At 36.8% G+C, this 21,929-nt stretch overlaps 1 protein-coding gene across 2 annotated transcripts in view; it reads right to left on the bottom strand.

The window, feature by feature from the left end:
* LOC126470083 (serine/threonine-protein kinase 16) overlaps positions 1-21,929 on the bottom strand; it is a 107,228-nt gene that overhangs the window by 41,728 nt on the left and 43,571 nt on the right. For both annotated transcript variants that reach the window (XM_050097594.1, XM_050097595.1), the window contains one exon: positions 12,580-12,814. In XM_050097594.1, the coding sequence (XP_049953551.1) occupies positions 12,580-12,814 (235 nt within the window). The remainder of the gene's footprint in view (positions 1-12,579; positions 12,815-21,929) is intronic.

Below are 21,929 nucleotides of genomic sequence, written 5' to 3'. Positions count from 1 at the left end.
CCGATTCTTCAAGCTCCACTTTGACGCAGGTCGTACTCAAGTTCTTGGAAGATAAAAAAATGCTATTATGTAATATGAGAGGGCAAAGCTACGACAATGGAGCAAACATGAAAGGAAAGAAGTCTGGTCTCCAGGAAAGAATTTCAGATATGAACAAGAGAGCATTTTATGTACCATGTAGCAGTCACTCATTGAATCTTGTTGTAAACAATGCCGCTATGTCTTCTAAATATGCTGTTTCCATGTTTTCAACAGTGAAAAGCTTGTATGACTTCTTCTCGTTCTCCGTTCAATGTTGGGATGTCTTGAAGAAGTATCTGCCTAACCTGTCGCTGAAGCCACTGAGCGATACTAGGTGGGAAAGTCGCATCGGTGCACTTACTCCCCTGAGGTTTCAAATTGGAGGCATTTATGATGCACTGGTTCAGATATAAGAAGAATTCAATGGCATGACCGCTCACAAAGCAGCGTCACTTGCGAACCAAATAAAAAATTACACCTTTCTCACTTTTCTGGTAATCTGGTACGACATTCTGCTTCATATCAGTGTAGTCAGCAGGACCCTCCAAGACCACTGACATAAATGTTTCTGAGGCTGTGGAAATGCTTGAAAAACAAAAGCATATTTTGAAACCTGCAGAACAAAAGAAAAGTTTGTGTCTTTCTTGATGGATTCCAAAGAATTGGTTACAGAATTAGAGCTAGAAGATCTAAAGTTACCATGGGTAAGTGTTTCCCGGCGACGAAGTAAGAAGCCAATACATTTTACCTATGAAGGAAGGGATGAGACAATAGATGACCCAACAAAACGTTACAAGATTCAATTCTACTATTATCCTTTAGATGCAGTAACCACATCTTTGGATGAGAGATTCAAACAACAAAAATCTCATTGTGATTATTTTGGTTTTCCCTAGGACATAGGCGAGCTGAAGAATGCACCTCCTGACAGCCTGGACACAAAGTGTAGAAACTTCACAGCGATTCTGAAGGATCATGAGTCAAGCGACACTGATGCACTGGAGTTGAGGGAAGAACTAAAAGTACTTTCAACATTGTTGAAACCTGGAATAGGTTCGCAAGAGACTCTGAAGTTTATAGGAAGACATAATTTTTGCCCTAATGTTAACATTGCTCTGTGAATCCTCCTAACACTCCCAGTGACAGTTGCGAGTGGAGAGAGGAGTTTCTCAAAACTGAAATTGATAAAGACATACCTCTGATCAACAATGAGCCAAACTCGTTTGAATGATCTTGCAACAATATCGATTGAGCATGAGCTTGCAGAGGACTTAAATTACACAGATTGTGTGAAAGAGTTTGCACAAGCAAAAGCCAGGAAGGTTCAATTTGTCTAGTATTTTTTTAAATTTTTATATTATCATCAGTGCCTTGGTTATTTACTGTGTTGTTTCTCTTTTTGTTCAACATCAAATAGTTATTGTAAATATTATTTTTCAAACCAAATTATCGTTAAATTGTAAATATATTTTGTATTCCGTTGAATACATTATCTGTTCACAACCACTGAAAGATGTGTATTTACGTTAACTGTAAGTTCATGCCGCGCGGGATTAGTCGAGCGGTTTAAGGCGCTGCAGTCATGGACTGTGTGGCTTGTGTCAACGGACGTTCGAGTCCTCCCTCGGGCATGGGAGTGTGTGCTTGTCCTTAGGATAATTTAGGTTAAGTAGTGTGTAAGCTTGGGACTGATGAACTTAGCAGTTAAGTCCCATAAGATTTCACACACATTTGAAAATTTTAGTAAATTCATAAGGCTTATTAAAATTAGCTAGATTTCTTCAATCAGGTTTGACTCCATTTTTGAGCTGATGCCCAGAGATTGTTTTGTACAAATCTGTAGAGAATGTCACCAATCAGTAGCAATTTTTGTTTTTATTTTCCAAATCTACATAGATTTCGGGCACAGTGTGGCTATTCTCAATGCTTTAAGTTATGTTTACATCTATACCGTCATGCTGAACGTAACTGTCAACATGAAGCTTTACATGTAAGCACATATTAAAAGCCTTGAGACTGGCCACTCAGTGCCTGAAAACTAGGTAGATCTAGAAAGTAAAAACAAAAACAAAGATTGCGAATGATTGCTGACATTTCCTACAGATTTGTTTAAATAAAATTCCACAAACGTTTTGTAAAAAAGAAAAAAAATGGGGGGGGGCGGTGGCAATTTAGCAGCTCGCACGGGGTGGCACTTGGGCTTGCGCCGGCCCTGGCCAGGTGGAAAAAGCAAAAAATTAACAAAACACCGATAGCTCAAGAATTATATAAAATATGTCTTCTAGAAGATCAAAGTGGATTAAGAAAAGGCTATCCTGTAGAGGTAATATGTTTATAAGTCTTATAGTTTTTGTAAAAGCTTTCAATTGAGTTGATCAGAATTAAACTAGGGGCAATAATGAGCAACAGTAGTTACCTACCACACCTCAGAAGGGCATTCAGTACCTTATACTGTGAAACAAAAATAGTATAAGTGCAAGAGAGAAAGGCATAGCTGAGATAATAATCAATCACGGTAAGAGATGGGAGTGTGCATTTCACACATTTTTTTATTTATACTAACAATGTCCATAAATATCGGAAATCAAACCTAGGAATTAAATCAAATAAAAATACTAATCTACAGGCATTATGATCCGCATATGCTTAAGTAATAATATGAGAGGGTAAACATTATCTACATTTAGCAGTACATGAGTTAAATCAACTATATACAAAATATAATCTTAAAATATCACACATAAGATGATCGAAGACAGTAATAACAACATATTAATTGAAAACAGGTGTCACATTTTAAACAGCTGGGCTTTGACTTGAGTAATGATTATGATAACTGCACATAAGAGGACTTCAAAAAGTAAGTTACACATGTCAGCCCTCACTAAGACAACTGCGCAACAGGGGTAGCACACAGTTCTGTTGTGGTATAGATAACAGGTGCATCACAGAGCAGGAGTGAAATGGCGTGACAGCTGAAAAATTACTCCAAAGCTGAAGTACACTGGCCAGTAAAATTTTCTGGGCACTACATCTACATTGCACACATATTCACCATAAATACGGACCAAATGCATAATCAAATGATGCCAACAACATGACCTCAGCTGCACAGCTGTGATTGATGCTGGTTGGGAATTAAGATCATTAGCACTCACCACAGACAAAAATGGCCTGGCAATTGTGGAAATGATTCGCAGCATTTGCAGCAGATTTTCCAACAATGAGGACATTCTCATAGCGGGTGTCGAATGGTTCTGTTACCAAGATGTGGATTTCTATCACTGAGGAATTCAATGATTGGTAGAAATTTCTAATCATTGATAACAGAGACTTGGTGATTATGTTGAAAAATAATGTCATGTATCTGTGGCACTATGGAATGTAATTCAGCATTCAATAAAAGTTACTTGGCCTGCCTTAATAAGTGTAATCTAATAAGTGTAATCTAATAAGTGTAATTTACTTCTTGAAGTCCTGTCACAGACAAAAAGTCCCAAAAGTTTGAAGTAAAATGTGAAACAATAAACATAAATATTTAAGTATAAAACCCAAGAAGATACAAAAATTAAATTTTATACAACTATGGTAATGAAACTTCCTGGCAGATTAAAACTGTGTGCCCGACCGAGACTCGAACTCGGGACCTTTGCCTTTCGCGGGCAAGTGCTCTACCATCTGAGCTACCGAAGCACGACTCACGCCCGGTGCTCACAGCTTCACTTCTGCCAGTATCTCGTCTCCTACCTTCCAAACTTTACAGAAGCTCTCCTGCGAACCTGCAGGTTCGCAGGAGAGCTTCTGTAAAGTTTGGAAGGTAGGAGACGAGATACTGGCAGAAGTGAAGCTGTGAGCACCGGTCGTGAGTCGTGCTTCGGTAGCTCAGATGGTAGAGCACTTGCCCGCGAAAGGCAAAGGTCCCGAGTTCGAGTCTCGGTCGGGCACACAGTTTTAATCTGCCAGGAAGTTTCATATCAGCACACACTCCACTGCAGAGTGAAAATCTCATTCTGGAACTATGGTAATACCATTACTATTGGGTGGAAGTGAGTGCTAGATCACTGCAACAAAAAGATAAAAGCAAAAAAACGAGCGAGAGAGGTGACTTTTTTTATTTTATTTTTTATTTTTTTATTAGGAGAATGAAGAGCTGAACAAGAAGAAATTAAATTAAAAATGCATGAAAGACTTGAATTGTACCTGCAACTAATGAATACAAAGAGAGATGGAAACAATATATGAGAGAGAGAGAGAGAGAGAGAGACAGAGAGAGAGAGAGAGAGAGAGAGAGAGAGAGAGATAAAAGACTAGTCAAGAAAATCCTGAACTGCAATGTGAAAAGGACATACATAGGTCAGCCAATGACACAACAGAAATAGACTTTGCTAATATGGAATAGGCAGATGCCTATTGCCTACGTGTAAGACAATTTTTTTTTTTTTTTTAGTCCCATGCAAGCAAGATGTGCCTAACAAATTCAAGAGGCAACACATAAACAATAACAGCAACTAAATGGTTACATTATCTGATATCTTATCTGCCACCATGTTGCAATGGTGTTACGGCTCACACGGGATTTCCCTCAGTGACTAGACTGTTTATGTTTCAGCTGTATTTCTCTCCACCTGATTACAGGGCTACAACTGTTAAAGTATGGGCAATTGCTGCACAGCTATTATCTTCATATAACTAATAACTTATTTCAGTCACAACTGCAAGAAGTAATTGGGAGTGGTACTGGCCATTAAAGAGCCACCTTTAGACCTCGAGTGTAACACACAACTTTTGTGACGGTGAATGGCTGTGTCAGAATTGAAATACTGGGCACAGATTACAAGGTGCCTATCTCCTTTAAAACTAGATACAAGGAATCAGTGAATATTGCAGTACGATACTCATACAAATAACTTTAGCAACCCCTTGTTGCTCTTTCAAATGCTATCAGTTTGCATTACTTAGTTTTGTATCAGAAAACCTCTCCCCATGAACCATGGACCTTGCCGTTGGTGAGGAGGCTTGTGTGCCTCAGCAATACAGACAGCCATACTGGAGGTCCAACTCCAACAGAGGGGTATCTGTTGAAAGGCCAGAGAGAAGAGAAGCAGCAACCTTTTCAGTAGTTTCAGGGGCAACAGTCTGGATGATTGACTGATCTGGCCTTGTAACATCAAGCAAAATGGCCTTACTGTGCTGGTATTATGAAAGGCTGAAAGCAAGGGGAAACTACAGCTGTAATTGTTCCCAAGGACATGCAGCTTTACAGTATGATGGCATTCTCTTGAGTAAAGTATTCCGGAGGTAAAATAGTCCACCATTCAGATCTCTGGGTGAGGACTGCTCAGGAGGACGTCGTTATCAGCAGAAACAAAACTGGCATTCCACAGATCGGAGCGTGGAATGTCAGATCCCTTAATCGGGCAGGTAGGTTAGAAAATTTAAAAATGGAAATGGATAGGTTAAAGTTAGATATAGGGGGAATTAGTGAAGTTCGGTGGCAGGAGGAACAAGACTTATGGTCAGGTGAATATAGGGTTATAGATACATAATCAAATAACAGTAATACAGGAGTAGGTTTAATAATGAATAAAAGGAAGTGAAACATGGACAATAACTAGTTTAGACAAGAAAGGAATAGAAGCTTTTAAAATGTGGTGCTACAGAGTAATGCTGAAGATTAGATGGCTAGATTACGTAAATAATGAGGAGGTACTGAATAGAAATGGGGAGAAGAGGAATTTGTGGCACAACTTGACTAGAAGAAGGGATCAGATGGTAAGACACGTTCTGAGGCAACAAGGGATCACCAATTTAGTATTGGAGGGAAGCGTACAGGGTAAAAATCATAGAGGGAGACCAAGAGATGAATACACCAAGCAGATTCTGAAGGATGTGGGTTGTAGTAGCTACTCGGAGATGAAGAGGATTGCACAGGATAGAGTAGCATGGAGAGCTGCATCAAACCAGTCTCTGGACTGAAGATCACAACAACAACATTAGAAAAAAGTTTCATAGATTTTGCTCCACTTTTCACTTGACTCTAAGGGTCCATTCTATATGATGAATGTTTTTCATCTACAATACACAAATACTCTCTCTTCCAAGGTGCACTTTTCAGTTAAAACTTTAACATTGTGAGAGTCACATTTTCACACACATGAAAATAATACCTGAAAGGGTTACTATTAACTACACATTTAGTTTGATTCAACGTTAACCGTTTATTTGTTTATTGTAAGGCATGGGCCTATAGTAAAATACTGTAGTCTAGTCTCTGTATTTGTGTATCATGTATTAAAGTGCTGAGAGAGCAGCTTCAGCTTCACATGCTGTGGAATGGAACACTATAAAAAACTGTGAGGCACAGGATGCACTACTTGAATCTACATGGTTTTCGAATAATTCCCCATATCACAATGAATACAGAAGTTATTTAGTTAATTCCATGTTTGAATTATCATTTGCATGATTTCTATCAAATTATGGGGAAGGACTCAATTTGTAAGTTATTTATATATCAACAATTTTCTGTGTTGACTATATTCTGGCCAATTACAGATTGTTAAACACCATGGTGGCTTAAACTGAAAAACAAAAATGGATGTACCAGTCCCAGACACTGCTCATGTTACCATAAAATCCTATAGAAAAAGTGTTACAAGTTTTTAATTAAAAATACACATATACAATAAAATGAATTGTTCAGAAGAAATATTTCAATTTATATTCAAATTCTGCTTTATAACCTGTTATATTTTTAGATAAGAGGTTAAAGATTTTGTACATGCATATTGGAAACTTTTCTGAGTCACTAACAGCTTCAGTTGTGAGTGACTGAGATAGTTTCTACTACTACTGTTGCAGCTGTGGACATGATTATGCTTTTCATAACTGAAAGTATCACTTTAGCAAACTATAAAATTACAAGGAGCCAGAATGGCTACCAGAACTTTCCTTCAGGACATGAATTTCTAGCACTGCTTATAGATGTTCAAGAAAGTAGTCTAGATTCCTTCCTGAGATAGGAAAGATCGACAGATAATTCAAACCTCAAGATCAGAAGCTGATTCACTTGCTTATTAAACTTCACCATTCAATATTTAAAAAATTTGGGATTACAAAATTTCCGTAATAATTGTTATATATTCATTAAGAAATTTTATTTCTCCAATAAATTTAATATGAAAATAACTAGCTAGGATCCTGATAATAATATTCCTCAAAGATGGAGCAGTCACATATAAAAGTGTTCATTGAAGTTCAGCCAATAAACAGGCTGGGATTACTCTACGATATTGGTGAACTAGGCAGCTGCCTAGGATACTCAAATAGGGGCGGTGAGTATATTTTGGGCTGAAATGCAGAAGATTTCAACAAATTGAGTTTTTGTCCACTTTTGTTGGTAGTAGTTTCACCTACTAATCAAAATAATAATTACAAGCATCAGCCAGGTGAGACCCAATGACATACAATGGTCAAAACTACAATAATAGGAGCCAGTAGATCTATACTGTCTCCTGGTATGATACTAATTATAATACAGTAAATAACAAAAGGATACATAAATGTTGACGAGGTAGTCTTCTGACATTCCCAGTGCTTCGTTCCCTTTATATTAAGCCTACCATGCCGGGCGTTGTTCCCCTGGTAATGAACTGAGATGTTTGCAGTCTCGTCAGAGACATTTACACAATTATGTTAGTACATATAAATATATGGACATCTGTTTTGTAATTTGTGAGTAAGACTGGTGGATTTGTGTGATTAATCACATGCCATTATTTTACTTCATATCAGTAGTTTTTGCAGTTTTTTTGAGAAATAAATATGACAGAAGTGCATTCTTTATCCTTTCGTATGATAGCTGAAGATAAGTCATTATTATTATTATTATCTTTACTTTCTCAGACATTATGTCTGGTTAAAAATGGAAAGTGACGCGGACCTTGATCAAGCGTGACTTCCTTTTAACTGTACGGTATATGTTACATTGCATTCAGGAACTTTCGGGTAATTGAACATGTATCAATAATTACAGATTTCTGTAGTTGTATATATACGTTTGGATGTAGCTTTATTGCATTGATGTACAGGTGGATATTGTGTGGTATGACTCCTGTAGTTTATAGTATAATTGGTATAATGTCAACTTTATCCTGATGCCACATGTCCTTGACTTCCTCAGCCAGCTGGATGTATTTTTCAATATTTTCTCCTGTTTTCTTCTGTATATTTGTTGTATTGGGTGTGGATATTTCGATTAGTTGTGTTAATTTCTTCTTTTTATTGGTGAGTATGATGTCAGGTTTGTTATGTGGTGTTGTTTTATCTGTTATAATGGTTCTGTTCCAGTATAATTTGTATTCATCATTCTCCAGTACATTTTGTGGTGCATACTTGTATGTGGGAACGTGTTGTTTTATTAGTTTATGTTGTATGGCAAGTTGTTGATGTATTATTTTTGCTACATTGTCATGTCTTCTGGTGTATTCTGTATTTGCTTGTATTGTACATCTGCTTGTGATGTGATCTACTGTTTCTATTTGTTGTTTGCAAAGTCTGCATTTATCTGTTGTGGTATTGGGATCTTTAATAATATGCTTGCTGTAATATCTGGTGTTTGTTGTTTGATCCTGTATTGCAATCATGAATCCTTCCATCTCACTGTATAGATTGCCTTTTCTTAGCCATGTGTTGAATGTATCTTGATCGATGTGTGGCTGTGTTAGATGATACGGGTGCTTGCCACGTAGTGTTTTCTTTTTCCAATTTACTTTCTTCGTATCTGTTGATGTTATTTGATCTAAAGAGTTGTAGAAGTGGTTATGAAATTCCAGTGGTGTAGCCGATGTATTTATATGAGTGATTGCTTTGTGTATTTTGCTAGTTTCTGCTCATTCTATAAAGAATTTTCTTAAATTGTCTACCTGTCCATAATGTAGGTTTTTTTATGTCGATAAATCCCCTTCTTCCTTCCTTTCTGCTTAATGTGAATCTTCCTGTTGCTGAATGTATGTGATGTATTCTATATCTGTGGCATTGTGATCGTGTAAGTGTATTGAGTGCTTCTAGTTCTGTGTTACTCCATTTCACTACTCCAAATGAATAGGTCAATCTTGGAACAGCATAAGTATTTATAGCTTTTGTCTTGTTTCTTGCTGTCAATTCTGTTTTCAGTATTTTTGTTAGTCTTTGTCTATATTTTTCTTTTAGTTCTTCTCTAATATTTGTATTAACTATTCCTATTTTTTGCCTGTATCCTAGATATTTATAGGCATCTGTTTTTTCCATTGCTTCTATGCAGTCACTGTGGTTATCCAATAAGTAATCTTCTTGTTTAGTGTGTTTTCCCTTGACTATGCTATTTTTCTTACATTTGTCTGTTCCGAAAGCCATATTTATATCATTTCTGAATACTTCTGTTATCTTTAGTAATTGGTTGAGTTGTTGATTTGTTGCTGCCAGTAGTTTTAGATCATCCATATATAGCAAATGTGTGATTTTTGTTGGTATGTTCCAGTAATATTATATCCATAATTTGTATTATTTAGCATGTTGGATAGTGGGTTCAGAGCAAGGCAGAACCAGAAAGGACTTAATGAGTATCCTTGGTATATTCCACGCTTAATCTGTATTGGCTGTGATGTGATATTATTTGAATTTGTTTGGATATTAAGTCTGGTTTTCCAATTTTTCATTACAATGTTTAGGAACTGTATCAATTTAGGATCTACTTTGTATATTTCCAATATCTGTAGTAATCATGAGTGGGGTACACTATCAAAAGCTTTTTGGTAATCAATGTATGTGTAGTGTGTGACCTTCGTTTAGTTTTAGCTTGATATGTCACCTTGGCATCTATTATCAGTTGCTCTTTACATCCTTGTGCTCCTTTGCAGCAGCCTTTTTGTTCTTCATTTATATATTTGTTCTGTGTTGTATGTGTCATTAATTTCTGTGTAATGACTGAAGTTAATATTTTGTATATTGTTGGTAGGCATGATATGGGGCGATATTTTGCTGGGTTTGCTGCGTCTGCTTGATCTTTAGGTTTCAGATAAGTTATTCCTTGCGTAAGTGTATCAGAGACTGTGGAAGGGTCTGCAATGTAACTGTTAAATAATTTAGTTAGATGTGAATGTGTTGAGGTGAACTTCTTTTGCCAGAAATTTGCTATTTTATCTTTTCTAGGGGCTTTCCAATTGTGTGTAGAATTAATTGCTCAGGTAACTTCATGTTGCAAAATTATCACTTCAGGCATTTGTGGTATCATCTTGTATGTGTCTGTTTCTGCTTGTATCCACCGTGCATATCTGTTATGTTGTACCGAGTTTGACCATATGTTGCTCAAGAAGTGTTCCATGTCTGTTATGTTTGGTGGATTGTCTATTTTAATGTGTGTGTTATCTATTGTCTGGTAAAATTTCTTTTGGTTTGTGTTGAATGTTTGGTTTTGTTTCCTTCTATTTTCACTTTTTTTGTATCTTCTAAGTCGTTTGGCCAATGCTTGTAATTTCTGCTTCCTTTCATCTAATTGCTCTATCACTTCTTGTTGTGAGATTTTACCTAACCTTTTTTGTTTTTTGTCTGATATTTCATTTCTTATAAATTGTGTTAGCTGTCCGATGTCTTTTCTCAGTTTTTCTATTCTGATCTGTAGCCTGTGTTGCCATGCTGGTTTTGTGGGTTTCTTCTGTGTGTTGGTTGGTTCTGATCTTTGCCTAGTGCATATATTTACTGTAGTGAGTGCTCCTATATAAAGCAGTAGTTGTAACTCTTCCATAGTTGTATTTTCATTTATTTTGTTGTGTATGATTGTGTTGATAGTTGTTATTGTTGTTTCGACTTGTGAGTTACTTTGGGGTCTATGCAAGAATGGTCTAATGTCTGTATTTGTGTCTTTGTATTCTATATATGTCAGCTGAAATTTTTCTTCGATATCTAACATGTGTGTCACTTCATGTTCTATTTGTGCTTTTTCTGGAGGCTGTCTTAAGATTTCATTTTCCTCTGATTGTTTAATTGATGCGTGTTGTTTTTTGTTTGTTTGCTCTGGGTTGTTTGAGTCCATTACTGTATTTTCTTCTTCTTCTGATTGCACATTATTTTGTTCCAGTATTTGTTGTACTTGTTGTTTGATGTTTTCTAATTCTGACTGGGGTATCCTGTTATTTTTTATTATTACATGGATCTGATCAGCTAGTCGTTGTTCTGTTAAAAATTTTAATTCTGGGTATCTGGTAATAAATGTTGTGTATACTCGTGATCTGTATCCAGTTGTGTTGGTTCCTAAGTTTTTTGCTTGGTAATAACAGAACATGAGGTGTCGGTTAAGTTCATCTGACCATCTCATCCTCTGTCTTTGTTTTCCTTCTAGAGTGGTTGCAGGAAGCATATCCTGCAAAACACCTCTATTTGGATTTAAATCATTTTCCGTGTGGCTAGCAGTGTCGTTACCATTGTGGACGGGCATAGGGTTCAAGCGACGTCCCCGACCATGACAGCGCTTGTCCGAGGCTTCATTAGTTCTGTCCTGAACCAACTAATCACACTAAAAGGGGGCTTAGCCCTATTAGTGGTTTGTTATTTTCATCACCTTCTATGACTGGCAGAACATACCGGAGGCCTACTCTTATTATTATTACTCTACTGTGCCAATGTCTGCTACATCATAACTGTTGTATTATTCATCACAACAACACATAATGTTGCTATTTAGGGTTTGTTTGTTTGTTTGTTTGTGTGTGTTGGTGGTTTGTAGGTCAATAGTAATAATACACAATGGCTGCACCTGAGGACAAGATTATGTATAGTCAAACAGGAATTTGCAGATTCTGTGAGATATTGGTAAACTAAGCATTATTCAGGAATGTTTTCAGAATGGAGAGTTTTTAGTACTGGTGTATTCCTTTCAATGTGAAAAAAAGAGTGTATCACATTGAATAATCAAAGTCGCTAACAAATAATTTGATGAACAAGACAAAGAACTCAAACTGACCTCAGTAACACAAGGATGTACCCAGGATGAATTTTGAGGAATACTAGGGGAGAATGGAGACATTGGTACACACACAATATAGTGAGCTATTTGGCTGTTGAGCTTAATGAAGACACTTGAACTTCCGCTGGAAGGTCACCTAATATTCTGGTGGTGAGGAGATGGAATTATGTTAATTAATTCAGATTGAGCTATTAAGTAACTTTGTACAGAGTAATAACAGTCAATTCAGTCATGGCCCAAAACAGGCCTTTTGTGGAAGGAAAAAAAATAAAAAAAAGAAAGGATGCATTCTAATTATGTTCATGCAGCTGACGCATGTAATTTGATATAAACTGAAAATGCTGTATGTCAGCACAGTGTGTAACTAGCGTAAATTAGTTTCTGAAGCTCAATAGCATAAATAAGTTCATCACCACATTAGTGCACTTAATGGTATTACCATTACATAGTTTTCTAGTGTGTGGCTGGTAACAAACTGCACCCTAAATAAAATGGCACCATGTGCTCATTACAATGCTAAAAGTTATGATTTATTTTGGGTTACTTAAAATTTTGCTTACCTTATAATATGGTAATAAAATGCAAACTTCACTGGTATAATTAGAAAAAGCATCAGCTTCACCAGACACACCAGAATCTAAACATTCAATAACATTTGGATGCTTAATGAGTCCATAATATGCAACCTCCTGCAAAGCTTTCATTTGATCTTCTTTCGCATGGCAGACAATTTTCTTCAAAACACACAATCTGTGTGATTTACTGTCTTGGACAAGATAAATTGAACTAAACCCACTGAAACAAAAAAAAAAAAAAAAAAAAAAAAAAAAAAAAAAAAAAAAAAAAAGGCATGGATAAATATATATGCATATACACATTGGAAAGGGACGCTATAATGTGTTCTATGAATATGTGGATTAAATTCAGAAATGAGAAATGTTAAGCGGAGAATTAAAATACTTGGATACACATTAAAAGAGCACATATTTTAAAAACAGGGTATCAAAGAAAGGTTCCAAACTCAGGGCATATACAGGCTGAACCAGAACTCCACCGACAAACTTTCAGAGGCTGTTCAGGGATACGTTCTGAGTATTTTGGTATAAGGGAACCATGGTCTCTGACAGCTTGTACAGAGCAATAATACGATTACGATTCATTCATTTTGTCATCCCAGTTACCGTCAGTTACGTGAAAATATCTTCTCAATACTGAAAAACACTGAAATATGCAGTCGCCAAAATGTAAAACACAAATACATCATAATACAACAACCATCGCCTGCAAAAAGTCTGCGATGTGGTTGTCACTGCTGCAACATGAGCTCAGCATGCCATCATTGTGTCACTCTTGCGCTGCATTCAACAAACCCATACACGAGGTGCACATCAACCACCACTTCATCAGTAGACCTATCTGTATTGCTGTGTATCACTGTAACTGGACAAATAACAGTTCAATAAAAACTAATCCACAACATATCTGAATAAAAGTGAAAAGTGAAAAAGGTGAAGAGTAAAGTGTGCCTTACTGTTATCAAAAGCTAGTATCATGAGTAAATGGAACAACTTTGTTTTCAAGACACACAGGGCATACCACTAAAATTTTGTACTGCTGTGCAGAGATTTTCAGTGCAATACTTGTGCAAAGATAAATGGGGATAAGAAATTTGATGAAACAATTACTCTGTAAAGACCCACTGGAGTCCAAAGGTTCCTTAAAACAAAATACTCAGAAAATATCCCCGAACACCAGCTGAAAGTTCGCCAGTAGAGTTCTGGCTCATCCTGTATGTCTATGTGTAGACACCACAAGACACCTTACACTGTGCAGCTGCAAGTACCTCTGTATCATTGTCCTTTTCTCAGGTCCCTGTTCCACTTGCAAATTGAACACACACAGAATTTCTTAACCTGAGTATAATACGTACATAAAGATTTGTGGAACATTTTATTATTGACAATGTGATGTACTGTTTGACAGCATTGACACAGAATGCACCTTATATTATTTGATACCAAAGTTTTAATATTGCCATGTAAGGTATTATTAATGACTTTGGGATACCTGGCTATGATATGAAATTTGAAACCAGTAGTGGATAAAGAAGTATTTATTAGCAGCTCTTGGCAGTTGAACTATGTTGTACAATATAAATGTTCGATGTTGACTACTCATGTAACCTAGTGTATGCTGTTTTGTCATACATCTGCTTGACACAAATATTTTCCTACCATTCTTAATGTCTATTTTAAAACCTGTAGTCATTGATGTTATAAGAGATTTATGGTTACTGATTGCCTCCTAAACATTAAATGAATCAGATAGTTTACGTCTGTTTGCCAAATGATGATCTATGATGCTGCTACTCAAAAGCTACTTTTATAGTTGCTCAAGGTAATTTTCAGATATGATGATTAGTATAATATAATGAAAATCCGCATCCCTACTACCTGCTTTGATAATGTGTGCCTCACGGTCTATAGCTGATAAGCTGAAATCTGCCCTTACTACCACAGCGTGAGCAGGAAATTTACACCTTACATTCTCCAAGTTTTCCCTGGATCATTCTGCAAGTTAGTGGTCTAGCGTACAATTGTCATTTTTGACTCAACTTTTGACACTTACATTCACCCAAATTATTCTACATTTGAACACTAGAAAGTCAAATGTTCTAAGTGCCAAATCTCATATTTGTCAGTAGAATAAAAAAAATCAATGTACCTCTTTTTGTGCACAATCTATTCATATCCAAAAAAATTGAGAACGTATTCTGATACCATAGAATTATGCTGCTCACCTCATCACTGTAAAATAAGGAGACAAATTAGAAAATAAATAATTTATTAAGAACATTCCAGATGCCATATCAGAGAACTGACTGCTTCTAAGTGCCAATAAGATAGTTTATGTTTCAAGTGCCATTAATATTGAGACACTACATTTTATGTGTGATACAAGAACAGAAATACAGCAATAATATTTTAACAATTAGAACTGTTGTCAACAAAAACCATTTCTCACTGATTTTAAATTTTTTCCCGAGAATAATAAAATTAAATTTAAAAAAAAAAACCTTTCAGTATTGACATATATTTCTTACACAACTCCATTAATGGGATCAGCTGTTGCAAAGTTTACTGTAAAACTTCCTGTGCTGTTGAGGAAGAAAAGGCAACACCTTCAAGAGGTCTACTGTTTTGGAACTGGTAAACATGGGTCGTCTTTCAAATAAAGTATGGGATGGCATAATCTGCCATCATCCTTTCTCTATTGAATACATTTACATTTTTCAGTTCTTCTGCTATAAAATAAGAATTGTTATTAGATATTTGAGATGGATGAGATGCTTTGATCATACTGTTTTTTACTTTTTTTACTATTTTAGAAACCCAAATTCTCTCCTTCTGTCATAAAGGTGTTTTACTGACACAAATAAAAGCTTAATGGAGTCTGCTTACTATCAACTAAATGGAAGAGACCTCGATGCATAACACTTGGAATTCCAGAGGGATGCACTGCTTGGCACAAAGACCGTGTGCCATCTGGTAATGAATGTTTGTAACATTTTCTCTATGATTTGGCACTTGGAATAAGTCTAGGGATATGTAACAGAATACCAAGTACACAATAGCACTGACAACATGTTTTGTGAAAAACTGGCACTCAGAATGTTTGACGTTTTCACTCTTCATTTGCAACCTGTACCACTATCACTAAATATGATGGAGTTGTTTATTATAATAAACATTTTGTCACCACTGGACTCCAGAATATGCTTCTAGTACTTATCCCAATCACAATTTAAGCTTACACTATGCTTCAGTTCTGCTACTCATAGCACTTTTTTGCTAACGCTGTTAACTTTATGGGAAGGGTCAGTTTGCAGCAGCACTTCACAGTATAGGACAAAATGGATTCACTCTGTGAGCTTGATTTCCTAGGGTTTCCTTTCTTGACTGAATGCTGAAGACTTGTGAAACCAGATCACATGATACCTACTGACATTTACACACAATAGTGTCAATGAGCACAGAGTTCTAGATTCACACTATGTTGCCTGATGCTTACAGTTTGCAGTGTTGTGGCCATATGGTTGACATTTTAAGATGCCTCATTAGGTTGGATACATAGTCACACCTCAAGATGGATAAAACCAGATCTGACATATTCTGGTAACATTGGTGTATTGAAGTTGCAACTGTATTATGTTTCTTACAGCTATAACACTTCTTTCTAGTCATCTTTTAACTCTTTTGATACCCATCCCCATTATGTCTCTTCATAACAAAACACAATTGCTGAGGTTAAGAGAGTTGTGAAACTCTATAGCTACAGGGTATTCACCAAGCAATATCCTCCCTCCCCTTTTTTTAATTTTGTGACTTGCAGAGACATACATGCTTCTGCAAGGAATGTTCCATTTCCAAGCCTTTTAACTGACTTAAGGATTCCTACCACACAATGGAAAGCAATTTGAATATAAAAAGGTAAGACCTCTCATCATGTTGTAATATCAGAAAAAACACTGTGATACAGTACACATTCTGTTACCATTCATTTACTTCTCGACCACTGTCATTCTTGGAGGGCATCTTTCAAACATCTATTGAGTTCTTGGTTGCTTTGGTTTTATTCTCCCATTCTCCCAAATGGCACTCCCATACCATTGGAGGTTTTGTTAGTTTGTAAGATCAGAATCATTAAGATACTACTTGGAGCTGGGAAGTACAAACTAATCCATCAATGATGTATATTTTATATTTCCATTTTCACATAACAGCAAAACTTGTAGCACCTGAATAAGAAGACTGGCTCAATCACCGAAATATTGTACAAAAATGGAAACACAAAATTGGTTGAAAACCTGGAAGTACATCATCATTAATGAATCATGCTGAAAATACCTGAGAGAACACAAATTGATTCATTACACAACTGATGTGTGGCAGATGCACCAGAGCATTTTGTATCAACAGCCATTATTATAGTCTCATTAGCATACAGCACATTTTGTGGTATTCACCATCCTCAAAATCCAAGCAGCTGAGCCAAGAACCCCAGTCCCTATGATGCAGTGTTCCACCACTGCACAACATGAAAGTTACTGAAGCATGCACAGTGCTTACAGATAGAGAGCACTGACAGTTCTTGCTATCTCTAGGTCAGGAACTTCAGGTTTACCAAATCAGTACCTAGCCAAAACCGGAATGGTTCCCAGAGTTTCTCACTATCTGGCATGACCCAGGAGTTACGTGTGGCTATCAAATGTCAGACACAGAAAGCTTTACCTTCTCCACCAAATAATACAGAGAACTGTTATCTACTGATGTTGGATTTGAGTATCTTTTAACAGATTTGCATGTCACTGCATTTTACTTAGGTGTGGTCCCTTTTGTATCCCAGTGTGGTGTCCCAAATGTTCATGTGCATCATCCTGATTAGATCTTCAAAGTGTAGCATTATGTTTGCATTTTTATCGAAGACTATCAAAATGAAAGCAATGAAGGAAGGAAGGAAGCATACAGTGGATGTCCTGCAGAGGTAAAGGTTATTAGAGACAGAACACAATCACAGCTGTTTAAAAGATTGGGAGGGAAATCAGCTGTGGCCTTTCAAAGGGATCATCCCAGTGTTTTCCAGCAGCAAGTTAGGGAAATAATGGAAAACTTAATTCTGAATGGCCAGACATGGATATGAACTGTCATCCTCTTGAATGCTAGTCCAGGGTGGTAGCCACTGTGCCACCTTGCTTGATGAAATGAAAGTGAGAAATAGGACGAAATCCAATGAAAATACATAATTCATTCCAGTTAAACAGCACCAAAGTGGGCAGCACATTGACACTGTAACAAACCTACAATGAATGAGACACTCCATAGAGACTAGGAGTTCAGTTCCAATCACTGGACAACACTCTAGTGGTCAAAAGCTTTAACCACAAAACAAGGTGGTGAACATGGCTACCACTACCAAGATTTTAACCCATAACCTATGGTTTGAGCACTGTTACACTAGCATGCACTAGATGGTACACATATGCTAGGTGGGTCACAGAGCCTTCAGGTTACATATACGGTAAGTCTCTTCTACATACTTAAAAAACAAAGATGTGAGCCTAGTATGCTACCTTGCTCAGTTAACACAAACAATAAATTGTCCTCAAGTTACATGGAGGGTTGGCCTCTTCACTGAGCTGAAGGGGGAAAGTGTGAAAATTTGATGCACTACTCATAGTACATCCATCATAACAAATTCTACCTAGGCTTATTACTTGCACAGAGTACTACATGAAGACCATAATGGGTGCTTGATGTACTGACTGTGAGGCTGGAACTAGATGTGCAATTAACTATTGTTTCATTTCATTGATTTCAGTTTTAATGATCCTCACTTTCAGTCACATTTTCTTCAACCAACCCATGACCAAATGCCAAGATGAAAATGTGGCAGCTTATAGAAGGTCGGCAACATGCATTAACAGGGACAACTGCAAGCCACACTTTCTTCTGCTTTAGTTAACTCAGTTTCATTTTCTGCATGGTCTGGCAGCAGAAATAATATCCCCTCTGCTTTGAACAAGTAGAAGAATGTAGCGTAGATTATTTTACCCCTGAAATGACTTGTCGATAACTGATGAAATAAGAGCACACATGAATTTCATTATGAAGTTGTATTCATCCTACTGTTTTCAGAATGAGAAGCAGCTCTAAGTAACAGATCAAGAATTATTTTGATACACAAATTATCACACCAAAAGAGCACTATTCTTAGATCTGTTTACACACAGTATAATGAACATCTACATCTACCTCAATACTCTATAAGATATCTGAGGGTTTCTGGTAAAGGGTACTTCTGATACCACTAACTGATCCCCACTTCCCTGTTCCACTCACGAATGGCATGTGGGAACAATAATTGTCAATAAGTCTCTGTACTGGCTATAATTTCTTGAATTTTTTCATCGTGGTCATTTCGTGAAACATGCTGTCTGACACTTTGCGGAAAGTAGTCTCTTGAAATTTCAATAACAAACCCCTTTGTGATGCGCAACACCTCTGCTGTAGCATCTGTCAATGGAGTTTGTTGAACATCTCTGTAATATTCTCGCACCAACTAAACGATCCCGTGACAAAACGCGCTGCTCTTCGTTGGATCTTCTCTATCTCCTCTATCAGTCCTATCTCGCAAGTGTCCCAGACTAATGAACAATACTCAATAATTGGCCTAACAAGTGCCTTGAAGCCACTTCTTTTGCGTGTGAGTTACATTTTCTTAAGATTCTTACTGTTAATCTCAGTCTGGCATCTGCTTTTCCCACTATTTGTTTTATGTGGTCATTCCACTTAAGCCTATTCTGAATAGTTACACCAACATATTTTCTGATATACGCTGTTTCCTGCAGTTTGTCATTAATAGTGTAGTTGTACAGCACTGAGTTTCTTTTCCTATGTATACACAGTATGTTACATTTATTTACATTTAGGGTCAACTGCCAGAGATTTCACCATTCATCTTCTGTAGGTAATTTTCAAATCAGAAGCATCTTCTGGTACTGCTATTTTCTTATAGAAGTGAAGGCCTAAAGAGCTTCTGGCCTTCTTTTGTATTTCACTAAAATATAGTTTAAAATGCTTTTTTATCTTAATATGGGCTCCACTAATCATGTTAATTGCATCTGACATGCTACACATGGCTCCTGTGTTATTCCAAGTGCCAAGCCTCTCAGGGAGCTCAGTAAGGAATGAATGAGTTTGGACTTGACAAACTTTTAGTTCCCAGAGGTGAGTGCTGGTCAGCACTGCCAGCCCCTTGTTACTGTGGTCTCTAGGTACACTTTAGCAACCAAGGTTTGTTGTACTGACAGAGTGTTGTAATACAGGAAATGAGATTTAACTTCTTGGATAGTGAGAATGGTACAAACCTCTATAAATACCTCTCACCACAAGGTGAGCCAGGTCCCAATGGGATGGATTTCTTCTGAAGCAAAATAGTTGTTAGTTGACAACCTATGGGACATCTGGCACATCCCAGTTTTATTTGGCTGGTTAAGCTACATAGGACAATGCCTGAGTCAACTAGTAATTCCTTAGTTTCTCATGGTGGTGAAATGGATCTATTCTCACACAGTTAGAACACTTTGAATGAGGTGGGCATTCTGTCTTTGAGTAATAGCACCCAATCAACAACAAAAATTCATATGTAGTCTTCTTGTGGAAACTAAAAGAATACCGTGGAAGTGTTTAAAGCAACAGAAACCATTTACATCATAAAGTGTATCTTATAGTGAAAGGAGAGAAGGGGACAATGGGGTAGCTCTTCTTTTTATATATAGACACACACACATACAAAGTCTCTTATGGATTTGAGGCATTTTGTCATTCATATTCTGTGTAATGACAAAATGCCTCAAATCCATAAGAGACTCTGTAATGGGTATCTGACTGAAATATCAGCATACTGGCAAACAGAATATATTCCTAAATGGAAGTTGAGTATCCTTTCATTACTGAAACATACAATATACTTTATTTCAGCAAATATTCTGTGCTCTGCAGTGACAAAAGGAATGGCCTGAGGATGGAGTTGCAGATGTAAGAATATATAATGAAATAAGTGAACAGTATGCTCATGTAAGGAAAGCCAGGCTTCCTGTACCATAAACTATGGTCGTATTCCATGTGGTGCAATCAACAGTTACATTATATTTACAGTATGCACGTGTAGAAAGGACAGGGAATTTCTGGAAAGTGTGGTAATGTAGCAGATCAAATAATGGATTCTGTGTTCATTAGCACAATGTTTCCAGTAAGACATAACCAAATAATGGCAGCAGAAGAAAGCACTTTCAAGGCTGCACTTGCTTAAAAGGCACCAACTACCAGACCAACACAAAAGATATGGAGAACATCAGCAGGCTATGAAAGCAGAAAACCAATGGTACACCGAAAATTCTGCTAGTCACACCAAATCATAAACAAAAATGAACTAATGATAGTTCCAGAACCATAAGATTCAGTTACTGTTCAATGAATGATTTATTTATTACTTAGCTTATGGCAACTAAAATTAAAAAGTTTATTATAGTTAGCAGTCCAGGTTCTTTAAGAAATCAAAAACATCAGGTGTGACATGGTTGAAATAAATATTCTTTCTCAACTAGATACCTCCTGATAGGACACTCAGAGCAATATGCCCAACACTCTCACTTTTAATTCCAAACACTGGTAGCTGATTGCTGGATACCCCATTTTACTGATGAGGCAGCACAACATGCAGTTTTTAGGCTCTCCAAATCCAACTCACAGTGGGTGAGATAGGTCACATCCCAGAGGTACCACACTCTTTTAAACTTATTTCATTTCACTTACTTTTCAGATCGAACATGTTTGTAGATTCAATCAGTCCTCTAAAATATTTAAGTATGTTTAGAAAGTTTTACAGTCCAACTGGGCATTTGCAAGGTTACTGCACTGGTGGAATCAGTACACTTCAGTTTTTGTCATGTTAGGACAAAGTCTCCATTCTTATGAAGTAGCGACCTAGACCAGCTTGGTCATACACCAGTGCCTGCTCAGTGGCAGAAATAGATTGATTTTTTGTATCTTGGATTCAATCATTTACATACTCAAAATTGCAGCTGAACAGGTCCAGATGGTAATACATACACACTAAAAAAAAATCTACAGCACCACAAAGGAATTATCTGAATGGGATGTAAATTGGTAAAGGTGATGTAAATTTATGGAGAAACAAATGACTACAATTTCTGAAAATTGGATGATTAATTCAAGAGAAAGAGCTTCACAAATTGAGCAAGTCAGTAATGCAGTGGTCCACCTCTGGCCCTTATGCAAGCAGTTATTCAGACTGACAATGACACGTATAGTTTTTGGATGTCTTCCTG

Source organism: Schistocerca serialis, chromosome 3, assembly GCF_023864345.2.
Source record: "Schistocerca serialis cubense isolate TAMUIC-IGC-003099 chromosome 3, iqSchSeri2.2, whole genome shotgun sequence".
NCBI lineage: Eukaryota > Metazoa > Arthropoda > Insecta > Orthoptera > Acrididae > Schistocerca > Schistocerca serialis.
This window is presented reverse-complemented; position numbering and strand designations above follow the sequence as displayed.